At 43.2% G+C, this 15373-nt stretch overlaps 1 protein-coding gene and 1 non-coding gene across 2 annotated transcripts; both read right to left on the bottom strand.

The window, feature by feature from the left end:
• Positions 1 to 3541: 3541 nt before the first annotated feature.
• Positions 3542 to 3623, bottom strand: trnas-gcu (transfer RNA serine (anticodon GCU)). Its single transcript has one exon. It is a non-coding gene; the product is annotated as a tRNA-Ser (tRNA).
• Positions 3624 to 4551: 928 nt separating this feature from the next.
• marcksl1a (MARCKS-like 1a) lies at positions 4552 to 7366 on the bottom strand. The gene is made up of 2 exons (XM_026152366.1): positions 7046 to 7366; positions 4552 to 5920 (listed from the first exon to the last, which is right to left on the bottom strand). The coding sequence occupies exons 1-2, from the start codon at positions 7127 to 7129 to the stop codon at positions 5396 to 5398; spliced, it is 609 nt and encodes a 202-aa protein (XP_026008151.1). The 5' UTR covers positions 7130 to 7366; the 3' UTR covers positions 4552 to 5395.
• Positions 7367 to 15373: the final 8007 nt, after the last annotated feature.

Raw genomic sequence — 15373 nt, 5'->3', positions numbered from 1 at the left:
AGCTATAGGGGATTTATAGTATCACTCTTGGCTGGAAGCAGTGCTTAAACAATGGAAAAAACAATCTTTGTACAAAAACCTCTCATGTTTAACTGTTTTCCACTTTTTCTTTGGTCATTTTAGCCTTTTTGGCCAGGGTGAAGGGAGTATCTGCCATCAAACAAGAAGACAGCCGCATGTAACTACGACGGTGTTTGCTAGTTCACCCTACATGCATTAATGTAATAACGTGGTTAGCCTACTCAACGTAAATTACACACGAACAACATTAAGCTACTCACGCAGAGAAGAACGGCTGCTGCTGCATCATCATCCGTCATCATTTCTGCTACACTGGCAGGGCTAGGGGCCAGGACTCTACTCTTCGGGTTTTTGGGGGATGTTGCTAACTCCGGGTCCAATAACAGGCACCACACCCGCAGTAGATGTGCTCGGTGTGAGCTCTTGCAGCAAGCTATCAAATACGGCGCATTTCTCGGCTTTTAACAAAATGCTATACGTCGCCAGGTGTTTCATCAGATTCGAGGTGTTACCTCCTTTGCACAATATCAGCTTCAAGCACTTGTTGCAGGCTGCTGAGTTTGCATCTTTTGCTGTGAAGTACAGCCAGACTTTTGACCGCTTCGCCTTGGGCATTTCTAATCTGTAGCTCTGCTCTAAAAGAACGTACGTACCTGGGCCCGCCTACTACGCTCGCAAAGGTAAAATGATTGGCTGGAATCCAAAGTGTATGACATCTCAGGGAAAAAAAAGCACCGAAATGTGCGCTGCTTTTCGGTCTGGTTACTACCGTTTATGACAGAACCGGTACCCATCCCTAGTTCCTGTGGATTATGATCCTCTCATCCAGCTGCATATGAAACGTTCATGATGTCAGCTGCGTTAAAGAAATGGCACCTAGAGCTGCTGACCAGAAAACACTGCTGAAGAAGAGGACTGTCAGCGGTCCGACATCGCATTTTTTCACTGTTTATGTCACAAAGATGCGAGGACAAACATTCAGGTTATTCCGTATCAACAAGATAAATTAAATGGAATTTAATTTTAGGTTATTGATTTAAGAATCTGCAGCAAACGACTATTTAATTAATTGTCTCACACCATTGTAAATATTGCAGATTACAACACTTGCTATCTAAAACTGCACTGTTGAAACTGCACTGTGCAGTTTAACATCTTTACACTGACAGAAAGGGGTGTTTGGCTGGTTCGGACACTTAAGATGTGTCACAGGATGTGAAATGAGTTTGAGATTCCTGCTTTACACTAAGATACACCCGGCTTGTTCTGATCTGAGGTCTACGGTGCATTTAATGCACAGTTTTTGCAGTAAAACTGCAACCCTGACAAAGATCTAACAATTTTGTATACAATTCTAAAGATTAAAATAATATTCAGTGAAATGTGTGTTAATTATAGACACATCTATTTTTATCGTTTTGTTAGCGCCATCATCTGGTGGTTGAATCTTGTGCTTTAATAAGGCCACCGTAATGTCACGGGGCAGCAATGGAGGCAGGAGGTCTGTCCCCAGTTAAAAACATCAGGTGTGGTTTTTATTTCTGACTTTTCTGATACTTAAACAGAAAAATATGCCAAATGTAAACAAAGCTGTTGATTTACTGATCGATCTACACTCCCACCATCATCTATGGTCTCATCTATGTCCCAAAAATTAGATTGTGGAAAAGGCGCCTGGTCTCTCCATTAGACTAAAGTGCCAAGTAGGTGCCTTCTAAGTGAGGAGCATGAGATAAAACCTTGGGGCACACTGGTGAGATTAGAACAAGGGCAGGGACAGGATGGGCTCCTCTGGTTAGCTTGGAGCAGCAGATGGATGGATGGATTTTTCTCCTGTGCTTGCTCTTGATTATCAAATCTGGTGGTACCTAAATGGCAACAGATGGGTGTAAAAACTGTGCCTTGGGCCCTTTGACCTTCAGGCAAAAATGCCGGACTGCGATATCCAAATTGTGGCCACTACTGCAGTTGGGTCCAAGAGTTAAGTAAAGGCCACAGAATTTGAAATATGATCCTTAAGTCATTTTTTTATCCCACTTTTGGAAAGAAGTCAGTCGGAGTAGCTGTCAGGTGGTGGTAGCAAAGTTTTACAGTAAAGAAGAAAATATCCGACTCTCACTAACCGTTTTCAGAGCTGAAGTTTGGGAATGGTTAGAAAGCAAACACAAGTGATCTGCTGGACACCTGGGAGACATGTTTTAGACACATTTTTGCTGTGTGGCCTGTTAAGATGAGCTTTAGTCACCAGGTTTTAAAATTTACCTTTAATTACGGTTATTAGATTTTTACTATTTAAAGTGGAGAGTGTGAACCTTAGCTACTGTCTTTGTGTGATTTTTACGAGACATGTCTACTTTAATCTCTAGTTTAATCTTCGCACTCACTTCTGCTCTGACTATGAGTCAGCTGGAATGACATGCTGTGGTCCAAGATTATTTTTTATATAAATAACAGGCTGTTGTTGACATTACAGTGATATATTTATCTGCTTGTAATAAAAAAGAAACTGATTATAAACTGTTTGTGTAGACTGTCTTTTCTTTGCAGGAATGAAGCTGTATATGTGCAGTATTATCCTACAATGCTGCTGCGTTGTTGCTTAAACAGCAAATAAAGGTTTCATTTTTCATTAAAAACACAGAGTACTTCACAAATACACCATTTGTCATATTTATCTGACTGAAACCTGAGCAAAAAAAGTCAAAATGTGGAACAATAACAGTTTAAACATGTTACCACTAGATAGCAGCATTCTCAAAATTGAACAAATGTGACATTTATTTGCATATTTGCACACTTTATGAACATTTAAGTTAAAGTTAATATCAATAATGCTTCAAATTTGTTTGAACTACATACAGTTTTATTTGTATGTCAGGCAATGCTTCAGTATAATTGCCCGAATAAGTGACCAGCGGTATTTCATGATGATTGTGAGACTTTTAATTCTATTTCATGAAACACAGACAGCTCATGAAGTTAAAAACTCCAGCATGAAAAAATAAATTTTAACATCTTTTAAACTGTTTACTTTCAGTATTTAATATCATTGCATCCACATGAAAATAGACACATTACATGTTTTGTAACTAAAAACCTGTCAGGATTTATAAATTAATTACATTTATTATGTTTTTACTCATCTTTAATGTTGCCAGACCCAATAAAAGGAAAGCAATGCATTTAAAAAAAAAAGAAAAAGACATGACTTCACTATAGTTTTAGCACATTGCTAAGACATCCAGATGGCCAAATTAGACCCTTTGGTGGGCCAGTTCTGGCCCTCAACCCTGATGTTTGACACCCCTGTTGCACAAGGAATTTAAAAGACAAGAGTAATGCGGTTTTCATCCAATTTTTCAAAGCAGTTTAACAAAAAAGCCAAAAAGGGCGACAGATCTTTTAAAAAATTTAAATGTCTCTTTACTTCAAGACGGAACGTGTTGTTAAAAAAAGATCCGAGTCGAACTGTCACACGGAATAATACCCATTTCAGGTTTTACCTACAAAACATTCACTGCGACGAGGATGGGATTCGAACCCACGCGTGCAGAGCACAATGGATTAGCAGTCCATCGCCTTAACCACTCGGCCACCTCGTCTGTGAACCCGCACGAATATTACTGAGTCTGGACATCAGCGGGACCAGTATGCAAACATGATACATAGATAAACGGTGGGCAGCGTTTGACGCCATGTTCGCTTTTGTTTCTGCGCCACTCTAACAGTAAATACGGCTTTCACTGTAAAAAGTCTGCAAAAAAACAAAAAAAGTAAACGTAACAAAGTGGGCTGAGTTAAATTTAACTCAACTTAGCAACTACCAATAGGAGCGAAGGATAATCTTGATTGACATATGAGTGGGTGGCAGCCACTGTGTAGACTCGTCGATGTTCGACGAGCTGATCGGTTTAAATCTGTGTGTGCGTGTGGTTAAAGGCTTACCAAAGCTGTGAGGAAAAGGAGGCTGCAACTGCGATTTATCATCAAACACCAACAACGTGTAAACGAAACGTTCATGATTAACCGGAAGGCAACAGGCGGCACAGGCACTTGCAGTACAGCAGTCGCTCCAGCAGAGGGAGATAAAGACCACCAATTACAACTAGAGGGTCGCCAAATAAATGGCCTCTAGTGCCTGCGTATCCCATATGTTGCGTCCTAACGTTAATTAGTTATTAGGATATATGTATATTTATGCTTTGCTTTGCTACACGTGACTCAGCATGCTTTATGACCACATACTGGACCACATGAGGTCGTGCAGCTCTTGCATTAAGGTTATGTTTGCATGACAATGATGCTTTAAATCTTTCCTTTTGTTAATAATTTAATTTCTCAGGGTGTCTACTGCTGTCATGACCTGTACATGCACACCTGATATTTATTCATGTGGTGTCAATATGCCATCATGTGTTTGAATCCAGTTTATAGTATCCCATCTATATGTGGTACTGCAATCAGTCCAGATTGCAGGTTTAAGCAGCCAGATTTTCCGGTCTTGGCGAATCACAAGGCAGAAGACAGACAGAGGGGATCAAACATTTATTTACCCTTATTAAAAGTTACAGTAAAACCATTAACATCTTCAAACGATAGCAAAATAAAGAGAACCAAAAATATTGGCCAAAACATATTTACAGAGACAGTTTGCAGATAAAAAGCTCACATTTTTTTGTACACAATCCCAACCCCTGCGCCATAAATTCTGAAATGTGAACACTGCAACACTCAAGAAGCTCGAATGTGGTTTTAGCCAGAAAAAGAACCAAAATGCACGAACAAAGACATCTTTTTCCACCTCCCCTCCTTGATGTTCTCCTCCCTATACATGACAAAATACTTGAAATTTGGGGGTAAAACATAGGAATGTAGAATTCTAAAAATTAATAAGATGATCTGAAAGGTTTATGTGTCCATATATCAGTCATTTCGAGTGAAGGAGATGGTCTGCCCCGCTCCGCCGACGGTGACAATTTTTAGATCCCAAAAAAAGATGAGAAAGAAAAATAAGATGTTATAGGGCTGCCACGCTGTTTAAAAGGATGCTTCTCCATGAATTGGGAAAATAAGTCAGTATTCCTGATTCGCTCCACATCCAATCCATTACCTTCGCCGCACGCCAGTCCCTGTGTGTACCATGAGGGGGCAACGCCAGCCAACGCTTTCATCATGAGAGGGCCCGGTGAGTTTCCGTCTGTCGAAGAACTAATAAAAGGCAGTGAACTGGTGGTTGAATCAGCAAACGTGATATATCCTTTGTCTTCTTTTGTAGTTTTGTTTATAACTTTATGAGCGTGGCACGAGTCTCTCATATATATTTTTATATACTTTAATCTTGGAAAATCAGTTCAGGTGCCGTGCTGGAGTGCAGTCACTCTGCCTTGGCCTCGCCCTCGGAGGCTGCGGGTGTCGTGTCCTCGGCAGGGGCCTCCTCGGCGGGTGCGGCCTCTGTTGGTGGGGCCTCCTCGGCGGCCTTGGCCTCTTCCTCGGGTGCAGGAGCGGCCTCTGCGGCCTCGCCCTCTTTAGCCTCGGTGGCCGGCGTCTCCTCTTTGGTTTCCTTGGCTGCATGGCCGTTCTCCTCGGGCTTGTCCTCGGTCGTAGGGGAGGTGGCCTCCTCCTTGCCCTCCTCGCTGCCCTTCTTGTTCTTCTTCAGCGAGATGCCCTTGAACTTGAAGGAGTTCTTCAGGGAGAACTTCTTCTTCTTCTTGACCTCCTTGGCAGCCTCGCCCTCCGCTTTGGCTGCCTCGCCCTCGGCCGCAGGAGCAGGCTCGATAGCATCTCCGGCGCTGGTCTCGCCCTCCTTGGCTGGCTCCGCGGTTCCATTTCCATCCGCGGCCGCTGCTTCCCCGTCGGGTTTGGCTGAAACATCGCCGTTGGTTTTGACATGGCCGTTCTCCTGCAGAGAGAAAGAGTCATAGATTAAAACACTGGAGGTGGGTCAACGCAAACACACTGCCTGCGGAAACGAAGAATTATTTATGCATAATGAGATGAGTGCACTGTAAACACATTAACATTAGCCCATTTATGCCTACAGTTAATCCATGTTATTCTTCAGGAGAGCAGCTCTGACTGTGGTGGGAGGGGGGGGGGGGGATTTAACAGCTGTCTGTATTACTCTGAGCTGGCACACGGGGGCAGTAGTGCTACATCAAAAACATCAACACTACCAGCAAGTTGGGGAACAAAGGAATCCCCGTGAAACCTGCTCTGCGCTCTCATCCTACATCTACCAGCTCCACGCAAGAGCGCAGACAGCTCACATCAGCTTCAGCTCAGACAAAGCCACAATCAGTCCACGCACTCGCCAACAGCAGCAACAGGGACGTTTTTACATGTCTCGAAGTGGGTCACATGAGTTCATCTGGGCATCTCTGTAATAACGCGTATCCTGACCGGATCAGTCACACACCACTAATCGAAACGCACAATTCACTTCTAACATATTTAAATTGTTCAAAGTTTACGCGGAAACCCACTCCACAGTGTGTGTGTGTGTGTGTGTGTGAGAGAGAGAGACTGTGTGTGGGTAACAGCCGGGGGGGAAATGGGGTCAGAACTGGCGCCTGCACGCGCTTTGTTTGCAACTCCGCAAAATGCGCCTCCAGCAGAGCGCATTTGCATCCTTTGCACCGCTCGCCTCACATCTTTTGTTCGACGCTCAGAGCGACTATCCGCTCAACTCATGACAGAAAACACGCTCAAAACTCACACGGGGACCCAAATCCGACGCTCTCGGGTGAAATGTGCGCGTAAATCTCCCCAGTGGGACAGCAGGCGGAATTAACAAAGGCAGGCGGGCAACTGCGCGCTGCTCGACGGCTGCCCAGCCGGAGGTCTCCCGATGCCCTCATTTTAGGCTAAATTCAGTTTTAAGTGTTTTTCCCCCACAGCTATGAACGAACCCTGACACGAAGGAGCGACCGCCAGCCCCCCACCGCGGCACCCATGCCGCCAGTGGGCGTCGGGTGCCATGTGGCTCCCCGCTGATGCTCGGGCGCACCGGGCCCGCTTTACTCACCTGGCCGTTGGCTTTAGCAGCAGCAGGGTCGGCGGCGGCTTTGCCCTCAACAGCTACTCCACCCTTGGACAACTGGGCTCCCATTTCTGTCTTTCCTTTAGTTTTTATGAACAAAAAATAAAATCGAAAAAGAAAACCCTCGAGTTTTTGAGATTTAAAAATCCAGTTCTGGGATAGGTGAGAGCTTTCCGCCTAAAAAACAGAGGTGAAAATCCGACAGGATCTCCTTCTCCCTTACAAAGGTTTGTCAACGAGAAGACCCCCCCTTAAGCGTGTGTGAACCCCACGGAGGCTGAGCTCAAATTAAAGGATGTCAGGGAGACGGCTGTGAGTATTTCAACCGCGCCTCAAAATCGACCGGAGACCCCTCCCCTGGGCGTGGCGGCCGGGCTTTGTCCAATCTGCAGCGGGGGGATGGGCCTCCTTCTCCGGGCTGTCACTGCCACAGTCTGCCACTCAGCTGGAGAATGAGCAAGACTTTATTTTCCAGCTGCTTCAGATGTCTGGAAGATTGTGGACACATTTTAAACTTTGTTCTCTTGTGAATTGTTTATAATTTGGCACAAATTGAAAAATTCATTCATCTGTTCAGGAAAACAAGACAAGTTTTAGAAGTCTGACCCGAACAGGTGAGCAGAAAAGTTAAGTGAAGGTAAGAACAAGCAGTGGAAATAATAAAAGTCCTGAGTACATGCACAGCAGCACTGCTATACATAAAGGAGTTTAAAGAAGTGCATCAAAGCATTTTAAAGAAGACGTTTTATCTTTTATTTGAAATGAAAACCTAAATGTGCACGTGTCTCTTGTTTTGATTAAAAACTCTAATATATGACACCCATTGGATAGAAAATTATATTCTCCTCAAATAAATAATGTCTAAGACGTGATCAGTAAATCATAACCATTCAATAAACTGTGAGAAAAAATAGAGGTAGCATAAAGGTCAACACTAAAAGTATTTTTTATCAGTGTTTGTGTGCCTGAAGATGAAAAATGAACATAAAATATGTCTTAAGACAAAACACATGAAAAACAGATTCAGCTTTAACAGTTAGATGAAAGAAGAAACGAGTAAACATATAAGCACGAACATGTAAACACACTGCATTTCAGTCATTTTATTCCATCACAAGCAAGTAAAACTGTTCCTTTTCATCTGTAGCGGTGATGAGTCGTTACAGTTGTAGCTAAAATGCAGACGTGGACTAACAGTGGATGTTGTCAGTTAAGGATAGAAATATGGAGTTGAAGCAGTTGTGTTCACTAGCATACTGAATATCTGGTAAATAGAGTAGTAGCCGAATGGTTGAAGTAGTAAGCCATTAGTTATGGATAAACATTTTGAATCCCTCTAAAAAAGTTCGATCATTCCAAACCTAGGACTTCCAGCTCTCTGAGGTGTCCCACGTTAATCTGCTGTTCAGCCTCCCGGCAACATCCTTTATCTCAAAGAGGCCCTCCGCAGAACTCGATGATCACAGAACAACAGCACATCAATGAGAAGCGAGGAATTTTAATGGCCTCCTCTGGAATTTGAGTGACAGGGCCCGGCTTTCCAAGAGAAAACCTGTTACATAACACGCAGCGCACTCAGAAGAGACTTTGAGATGGCACTGGGGCTGCTTTGTCACCAACACAGACACCGAGACAGTGAATCAGACTGTCGGCTATTAATGAGGTCTCGTTGGCTAGAACCGTGCATCCCACGGTCGCTGCAGTGACACTGCGTTTTTTTTTCTCCGAGAGGTCAGGGGTCATGTGTTTTAAGAGTTATGAAAGCCAGTGGAAAGCTTCTATATCCTGCATACATGCTTTTGTATACCAGCTTCTTCCTTTTAAACCTAATTGTCAAATTTCCTTTCCCATCATTTATCCCTCATGTGACCCCACGTTAACAAAAACACGGCGCCGAGCCCCCTTCTCCTGCTTCATTAAGTGCAATTTATGATTTCCTCCTTCTTTTAGAGCATCCCTACGTGGGTCCGTCTCGTTCCCCCTGTTCACCCACTAGAACAACCCCCCTCCACACAAACACACACACATGTCACAGCTGTGGTATGCAAGGCATGCATACACCACCCAGAGAATGATCCCCAGCCATTTGCGGGCCAAGCTTCCCAGAGTGGAACACACTCCGAGGGGTTCAACATCTACACCTCCCCACCCCTCCTGACCGACCTCCATACATTCTCCCAAACTGAGTCAAGAAAGAGAAACACATGATGTTTTTAACCCCCCCGGTCTCACCTTTCAGTGGATTCATGGCTCAATTATGGTTGTGTGGTTCCTTTCAGTGCTCTGATATGGAACACTAGGATAGGTGTACCCGTGAGGTGGTGCTGTGGGAATTATGTTCAGTCTGGCATCAAGCATTTGGAACCAAAGGGAGTAAAAATTATATTAACAATAAGAAATTTCTTAGGTAAGAATATTAAAAATGAGAAAGACACTGGGAAGAGGCCCTGAGTCCTCGGCACAGGAACGATATCCAAACAAGTCCCTGTCAGGCAGCTTAGCGGGGCGAGGTCAGCCCAGATTTATTTCAAAAGCAGTGAAGGTCAAAAAGTCACTGGCTGGAGAAAAAAAGTGTTTTACTGGGTGACAAACTTAAAGGTCAACTTTAATTTGAAAAAACTCAAACAAACCTCAAATTTCCAGATTCTTCTGGCCTGATTTTTGCAAGTGGGTTTTCTGAGTACACAGGAATGCTTTAAACTTTGGGGATACTTTGATCTGTAAACTTTCAAAGATGGTGGGGCGGGGGTATAAAGGCAGGTTAATTGCCCCTCTGGGCCTCCTGCTCTCACACCCCCTCGCAGTCTTGCCTACATCAGATTGATAACAGTGTCTTATCAGCAGTGGAAGCAACAACTATTGTTACAGCTACTCCCATTATTGTAATGATTATTTTAATTAACATATATTTAACCTTCTTTTCTCTTATAGAGGGTGCATGCCCCTTAATGAGTATTTTATTTCCAAGTATGAGACGTTACTCTTACTTAGTATGTAGTACACAATGTAATCCTGTTCACTATTTATAGAATCAATATCCAATATCTGAATGTTTTTTCTGCATTTCTGTAGCTAATAAGATTGTGTAATTGCAAACTGTTACAGGAAAATAAAACAAAGCCGTATTTAATAGAGGTTGAATGCTTTCAGTGTTGTTTGTTAAACAGAAATATAATCACAAACCAACTTGTGTTTCAATCCAATGCTGAGGTGGTTTTCTGATCCCTTGAAGCGTTTCCCAGCAGACTTTGCATGTCACTCTGGCCCTCCTCTTTTTGGTATCACATGACAAACCACTATGACCTGGGTATTAGAAGAAAGTGTATACAAAAGTTTAATATTACGTTAATACAGGGATCTTTCTACTTGTATGTAGATGTACACTGGACATGCATGTGCAGGTGAAAAACAGGAAGCAGACTGTTGATCGGCAGTTTTAAAAGTGACATAAGATTATAAGGCGCTCTGTACTGACTGGGAGGCTTTTCAAAGACTGCAAAGTGACATCTTAGAGCTGTACTAGGAGTGTAATTGATTGCCAGAGAAAGCCTTGGCAATGAGAAAGAAGAACCCACACAAAACGGCTGAAATCACTAAAGGTTCTTGAGAGTAGGTGTAATATTTTGGTTCCTAGTCAGGAACCAAACATGAGCATTATTGCTTTGAAAAGACTCAGTGTTAGCGGGTCTTATAACACCAGGGTTCAGCTTTAAAAGAAATAGTTTTCTCCCTCTAAAATCCTCTGCATGCTTTCTTTTACACCTACTTGGCCTCATTGCCCCCTTAGCACTTAAGGCTTTGCTTAGCCTACATCTATACCTTTGTCCAAAGGTAAAGGTCCCTGCTCACAAAAAAAAAGAAACAATAGCTGCGGTTGCATGATGAGAGTTTAAGGATGTGGGTCCTTATGAAACCACTTGTGCAGAGGTAAAACAGGACATAAATTATTAGGCAAATTTAAAAGTGACATTGGAGTGTTTTCAGGGTGAAGAGAGCTGCGCTGGCTGTTTCCCCACTTTTTAAAGTGCTCGTCACTCTATATTGGTTCGCAGGTTTGAATGTGGAATCAATCGTCTCATCTCATTCTCAGCAAACGGAAAAGAGACACAACTCCCACAGGTAATGAGGTGCAATGGCCTTCCCCAACCACCCATTTAAAAATGAAAAATGGTGCCGTTAAGAGTGCAATAAGCACAAAAAAAGCCAAGGCACTGACATGGAAGCCTTACTATTTATTAACTATGCAGAGCACACATGCACACTTGTAGGATGCACACTGTGATGATAACAAGTCCTGATTTCCTTGAGAAAAACGAGAATGTGGCTGAAGAAATACCCCTGGTCTTGACCTGTCTGCTTATTTCTGTCACGTTTAATGTGGTGCCCCCCCCCCCCCAATGAGCCGGTCAATGCCCCTGTTTGTGCTGCTGGCCATTTTTCATCCCCTGACATGGGATGAGTTCTCACCAAAAAGCCCCCATTGTCTCTCTCGCTCCCTGCAAGCCAACTGTGCATTACAATTAGAAAGAGAGAGGGATAAAAAAAATAAAAGAGAGAGAGGAGGACTGGAGCGAGGGAGCAGCATCAGAAACACGTCTCTGGAGTTCCTTTTGCTTCTGGGAGGAGAAAAAGTTATCTTTATGACAGTCACCTTGAACAGATTACTTGAGCAGATCAGCATGATGAATATGTAATTTCCCAAGGTTCCTCAGCTTGTCAGCAATCCATGCATACAAAATCACAAAAACAAGAGTGCAGGCTGTTTCCTGTGTGCTTTCCTTTGGTTTTACTTCACGTTTGTCTCACAGCTGAGAGCTCGAGTACCTAAATAACTGATGCAATCGTACAGCACCTTTCAGAGTAGAAAATAATATTATTTAAAGCATCGAAAATGCTAATGCAACACTGAATTTTGCTCAAAAGTGGCGTCCAAGCGGCTTTGTTTATACGCCGAGTTGTAAATGCGATTTTATGTCTCTCCTAAACACAGCATTTGCATTGCCAAGCACCTAATTACAAGGACAATCAGGTGCACAGCCCTCTTCACTGCCATGAATACGAGCGTGTCGACTTAAAAGAAAGCCCATTGTAATGCTAATTATTTCGATCAACTAGCTTATTGACTGCAAAAAGGCCCTCACCAGCAGGCAACCACAAAGCTGCACATGGCAGCCATCTTGGCCAGGGGCTTGTGCAGGGTCTGGCAGTGGCTCTCAGAGGAGACGGAGGAGGAGGAAGGGATGCAGGAGGGATGTCCAGTGCTGAGCCAGGCTTGCATGTTTGACTCGCCTCATTGATAAAACAGTCGTTCACATCGCAGGGGGAGCCTGGAAAACAACACAAGCTCTAAAAATGGAGGGAAAGAAACAGTGGATGTGTTTACTGTAGATTTCCCTTCAGACACACACACACACACACACACACACACACACACACACACACACACACACACACACACACACACACACACACACCTCCCTGCCTAAGGTGGCAGACATGACGCGACAAACTCCCCCCCCTTCCCAATCCACCCTACATTTCTGTATGCGTGCAGACAGGGGGCCAGAGTCGGTTACCATGGCAACTGCTGCTTCTATCAACATTTCTGGCCGATGTTACAAAGGTACACAGTTCAGTGGAAAGGCAGGAGAAGGGAAGGCCTTGGCGTTCTGTTTGTTTGTTTGCCTTATCATTTTGCCGAGGTTTGCTTAACTGAGATGACTCCCACAATTTAAGCAGGCAAGACTCTCAACCTCTCTGTGACTACAGGGAAATTAAGCGTGGTTCCCTTTTAACATCTACCCTCCCCACCAGGCTTTATTTTGGTTTTCCTCATCATAAATTCTTTCTGTCTTTGTTGACTCCTGTTCATTGTCTCCCTGTGTTTGTCTCTGATCTCGAGGCTTGAACAGTTCTTGGCAAATTCCACCAACGGTGCCTTGTTTCTGTCTGTTGTCATAACATGCAGGGCAGGTACGACGGGAGCGAGAGATAAAACAGATGGTAGGACAAGTAAGAGGAAAGGGTGAGAGGTTAAGGAGAGCAGAAAGGCTTGATGAGTGAGGCAGAGGGAAAAATGGCTGTGTGTATCAGACAGGGGCGTACAGTAGTAGTAGGGCAGCTTACCCCCACTGGCAATGAAGCTGCTGCATTACTAGGTCAGTGTGCCATCATCTCATTCATCATTATCACAACCTGCTCTTCCTCCTCCGCTCTGCCTCTTCATCCCTCCCACATTATGGTTCGATTGTTCTCCTCGTCCAAGCTTCAGAGACAAAAGGAAAATCAGCCTAAACAGACCAGGTTGATCATTTCAGAGTCTGTAATTAATTTTTTATTAGTAAGTAATTTACAAAAGCAGGACGTACAATTGATACACCATAAAGAATACGGTTTGGTTTATAAGATTGCAGATATTCACATTTATGCTGAAGCTGGCTAACTTCAAAGAGATGTCCACAAAGGAAGCATGTGCATTGCGAATAATCCAGGCTCGGGTTGCCTAGTTTACCCTCTGGTGTTTTTGCCTCCCTGTCATGTGTCAATCAGTATGAGCTCTTATTGGTAGTTGCTTAAACTGCTCAGGAGGCGCAGAGTTAACTGTTTATTCATTACGATGCCGAATGTCATTGACATTGACAAAAAAGCCAAAAGAAAAACAATTGACATTGACACCAACACCTGGATGATTTACCGTTAAATCCTTGCAGTCAACTTAACCGGATCCATCCATCCAGGTGGGCTGGGACCTATCCCAGCTGTCATAGGGCGAGCAGCAGGGTTCACTCTGGACAGGTCTGCAATCTCTTGGAGGGCTAAAATTTGTCAGTTTGTATGCTACTGTGTTGTGATAAGAAATAAATCTTAGCAGGGCTATCACTGCAAACTTGAACATATGAGCACGCTAGCGTTATATTTTAGAGTATATTGGTAAATGCTGTGTTTGTATAACTCCTGATTCTGAACTGATTAGACAAAAGCACCTCTCCAAAAACTACTCAGTGATCATTCTTGTAAAGATACATGTATATGCTGTTTAAAACTTTCAAAAGATTTATTTACGTTTGGGATCTGAAGTAACCCAAACAATGCAGGGACATAATAGTTTCTTCCATCTTCATTGTTTTATTCTTTCCATATGATGGTGTTTGTCTTTACCATGGATGTTAGCTGAGAGCAGTTTAACCCTCATCCTGCATTACTGTCCCTGTGTTAATATGTTTATATTAGCCTAACCATAGACCTGTAGCTTATCACTGTGTAGCAGATAATACATCAGCTAACCGTGTGTCAGCTACATGAAGTCCCCATAAGGAGCTTGGACGGATGGTCATGAGAACCTTTCCAGACTTTTTGAGACAGCCTTTGGGTCTTAGTTGATGTTTTTCTTTTGGCTTTTTCCCCCGTGATCTTTTGTGATGTGGGTTGCACTCGGAGTGGCTGATCACTTTAATTTATGCCATAATCCAGTGCATCACGTCACACACTCCAAACAACTCCTTTTGAATAAATTATCCATGCCAGCGGCCCTATTTGATGCTGTGGATATGTGAATAATCAGCACTTCTGTGACTGATTATGGCTTGTTTGTCACATAATCTAATCATTGTTTTAGTGCCCAAGTCGGACCCAGTACCATACTCATGTCTCCTTTGGCTTTCTTGCAATTATTTTAATGCAATCTGAGCTTTTGTTACGACTTCAGCAACATTTATATTTACCCTGTATCAGCGACTTACATACTTAAAAGTGGGCTTTCTTGGAAAGTTGAAACCCCTTTTCAAGCAGTAATCAGCATGAAAATAGGAAATAAAGTTCAGACATGAAAACCATTTCAGCTGAGCTGACAACCATTTAATGTGTCAGCCTCAAGTGTGAATAAACACCCTGCTCTATAAATGTCACAGTGCGGATCTTATTAGAAGGTCTCACCTACTAACAACAATTTATCACTTTAAACACTAAACAATTTAGAATGAATGAAGTTCTAGTGACAGGCATGCAAAATTATTATGTATTAAAGCTTTGACAGCATTACATGTCATCTTTTGCAGTATAGGCATTACATGGCACAAGCCTGTGATGTCTAGGCTTGTGCGTTAGATGTTAAAAAATTGGGCTATTGTGTTTTTTTATTCCTGTAATGGCCCTTGTGTGTCTCAGAAAAGCTGTCAGTGTAAAACAGGCAGAAGGCAGCTCGATGAAGCTTTTGAAAAGTCAAATCCACACCTCCTCCTGTCAAAACTGCAAAATGTCAGCTGACCTATGACACTCAGAAATCCCATGAGCACAAGCATAGACATGCTGACACAC

The sequence above is a fragment of the Astatotilapia calliptera genome, chromosome 19, assembly GCF_900246225.1.
Source record: "Astatotilapia calliptera chromosome 19, fAstCal1.2, whole genome shotgun sequence".
Classification (NCBI taxonomy): Eukaryota; Metazoa; Chordata; class Actinopteri; order Cichliformes; family Cichlidae; genus Astatotilapia; species Astatotilapia calliptera.
The sequence above is the reverse complement of the archived record's forward strand: the minus strand, read 5'-3'. Positions and strand labels throughout refer to the sequence as shown.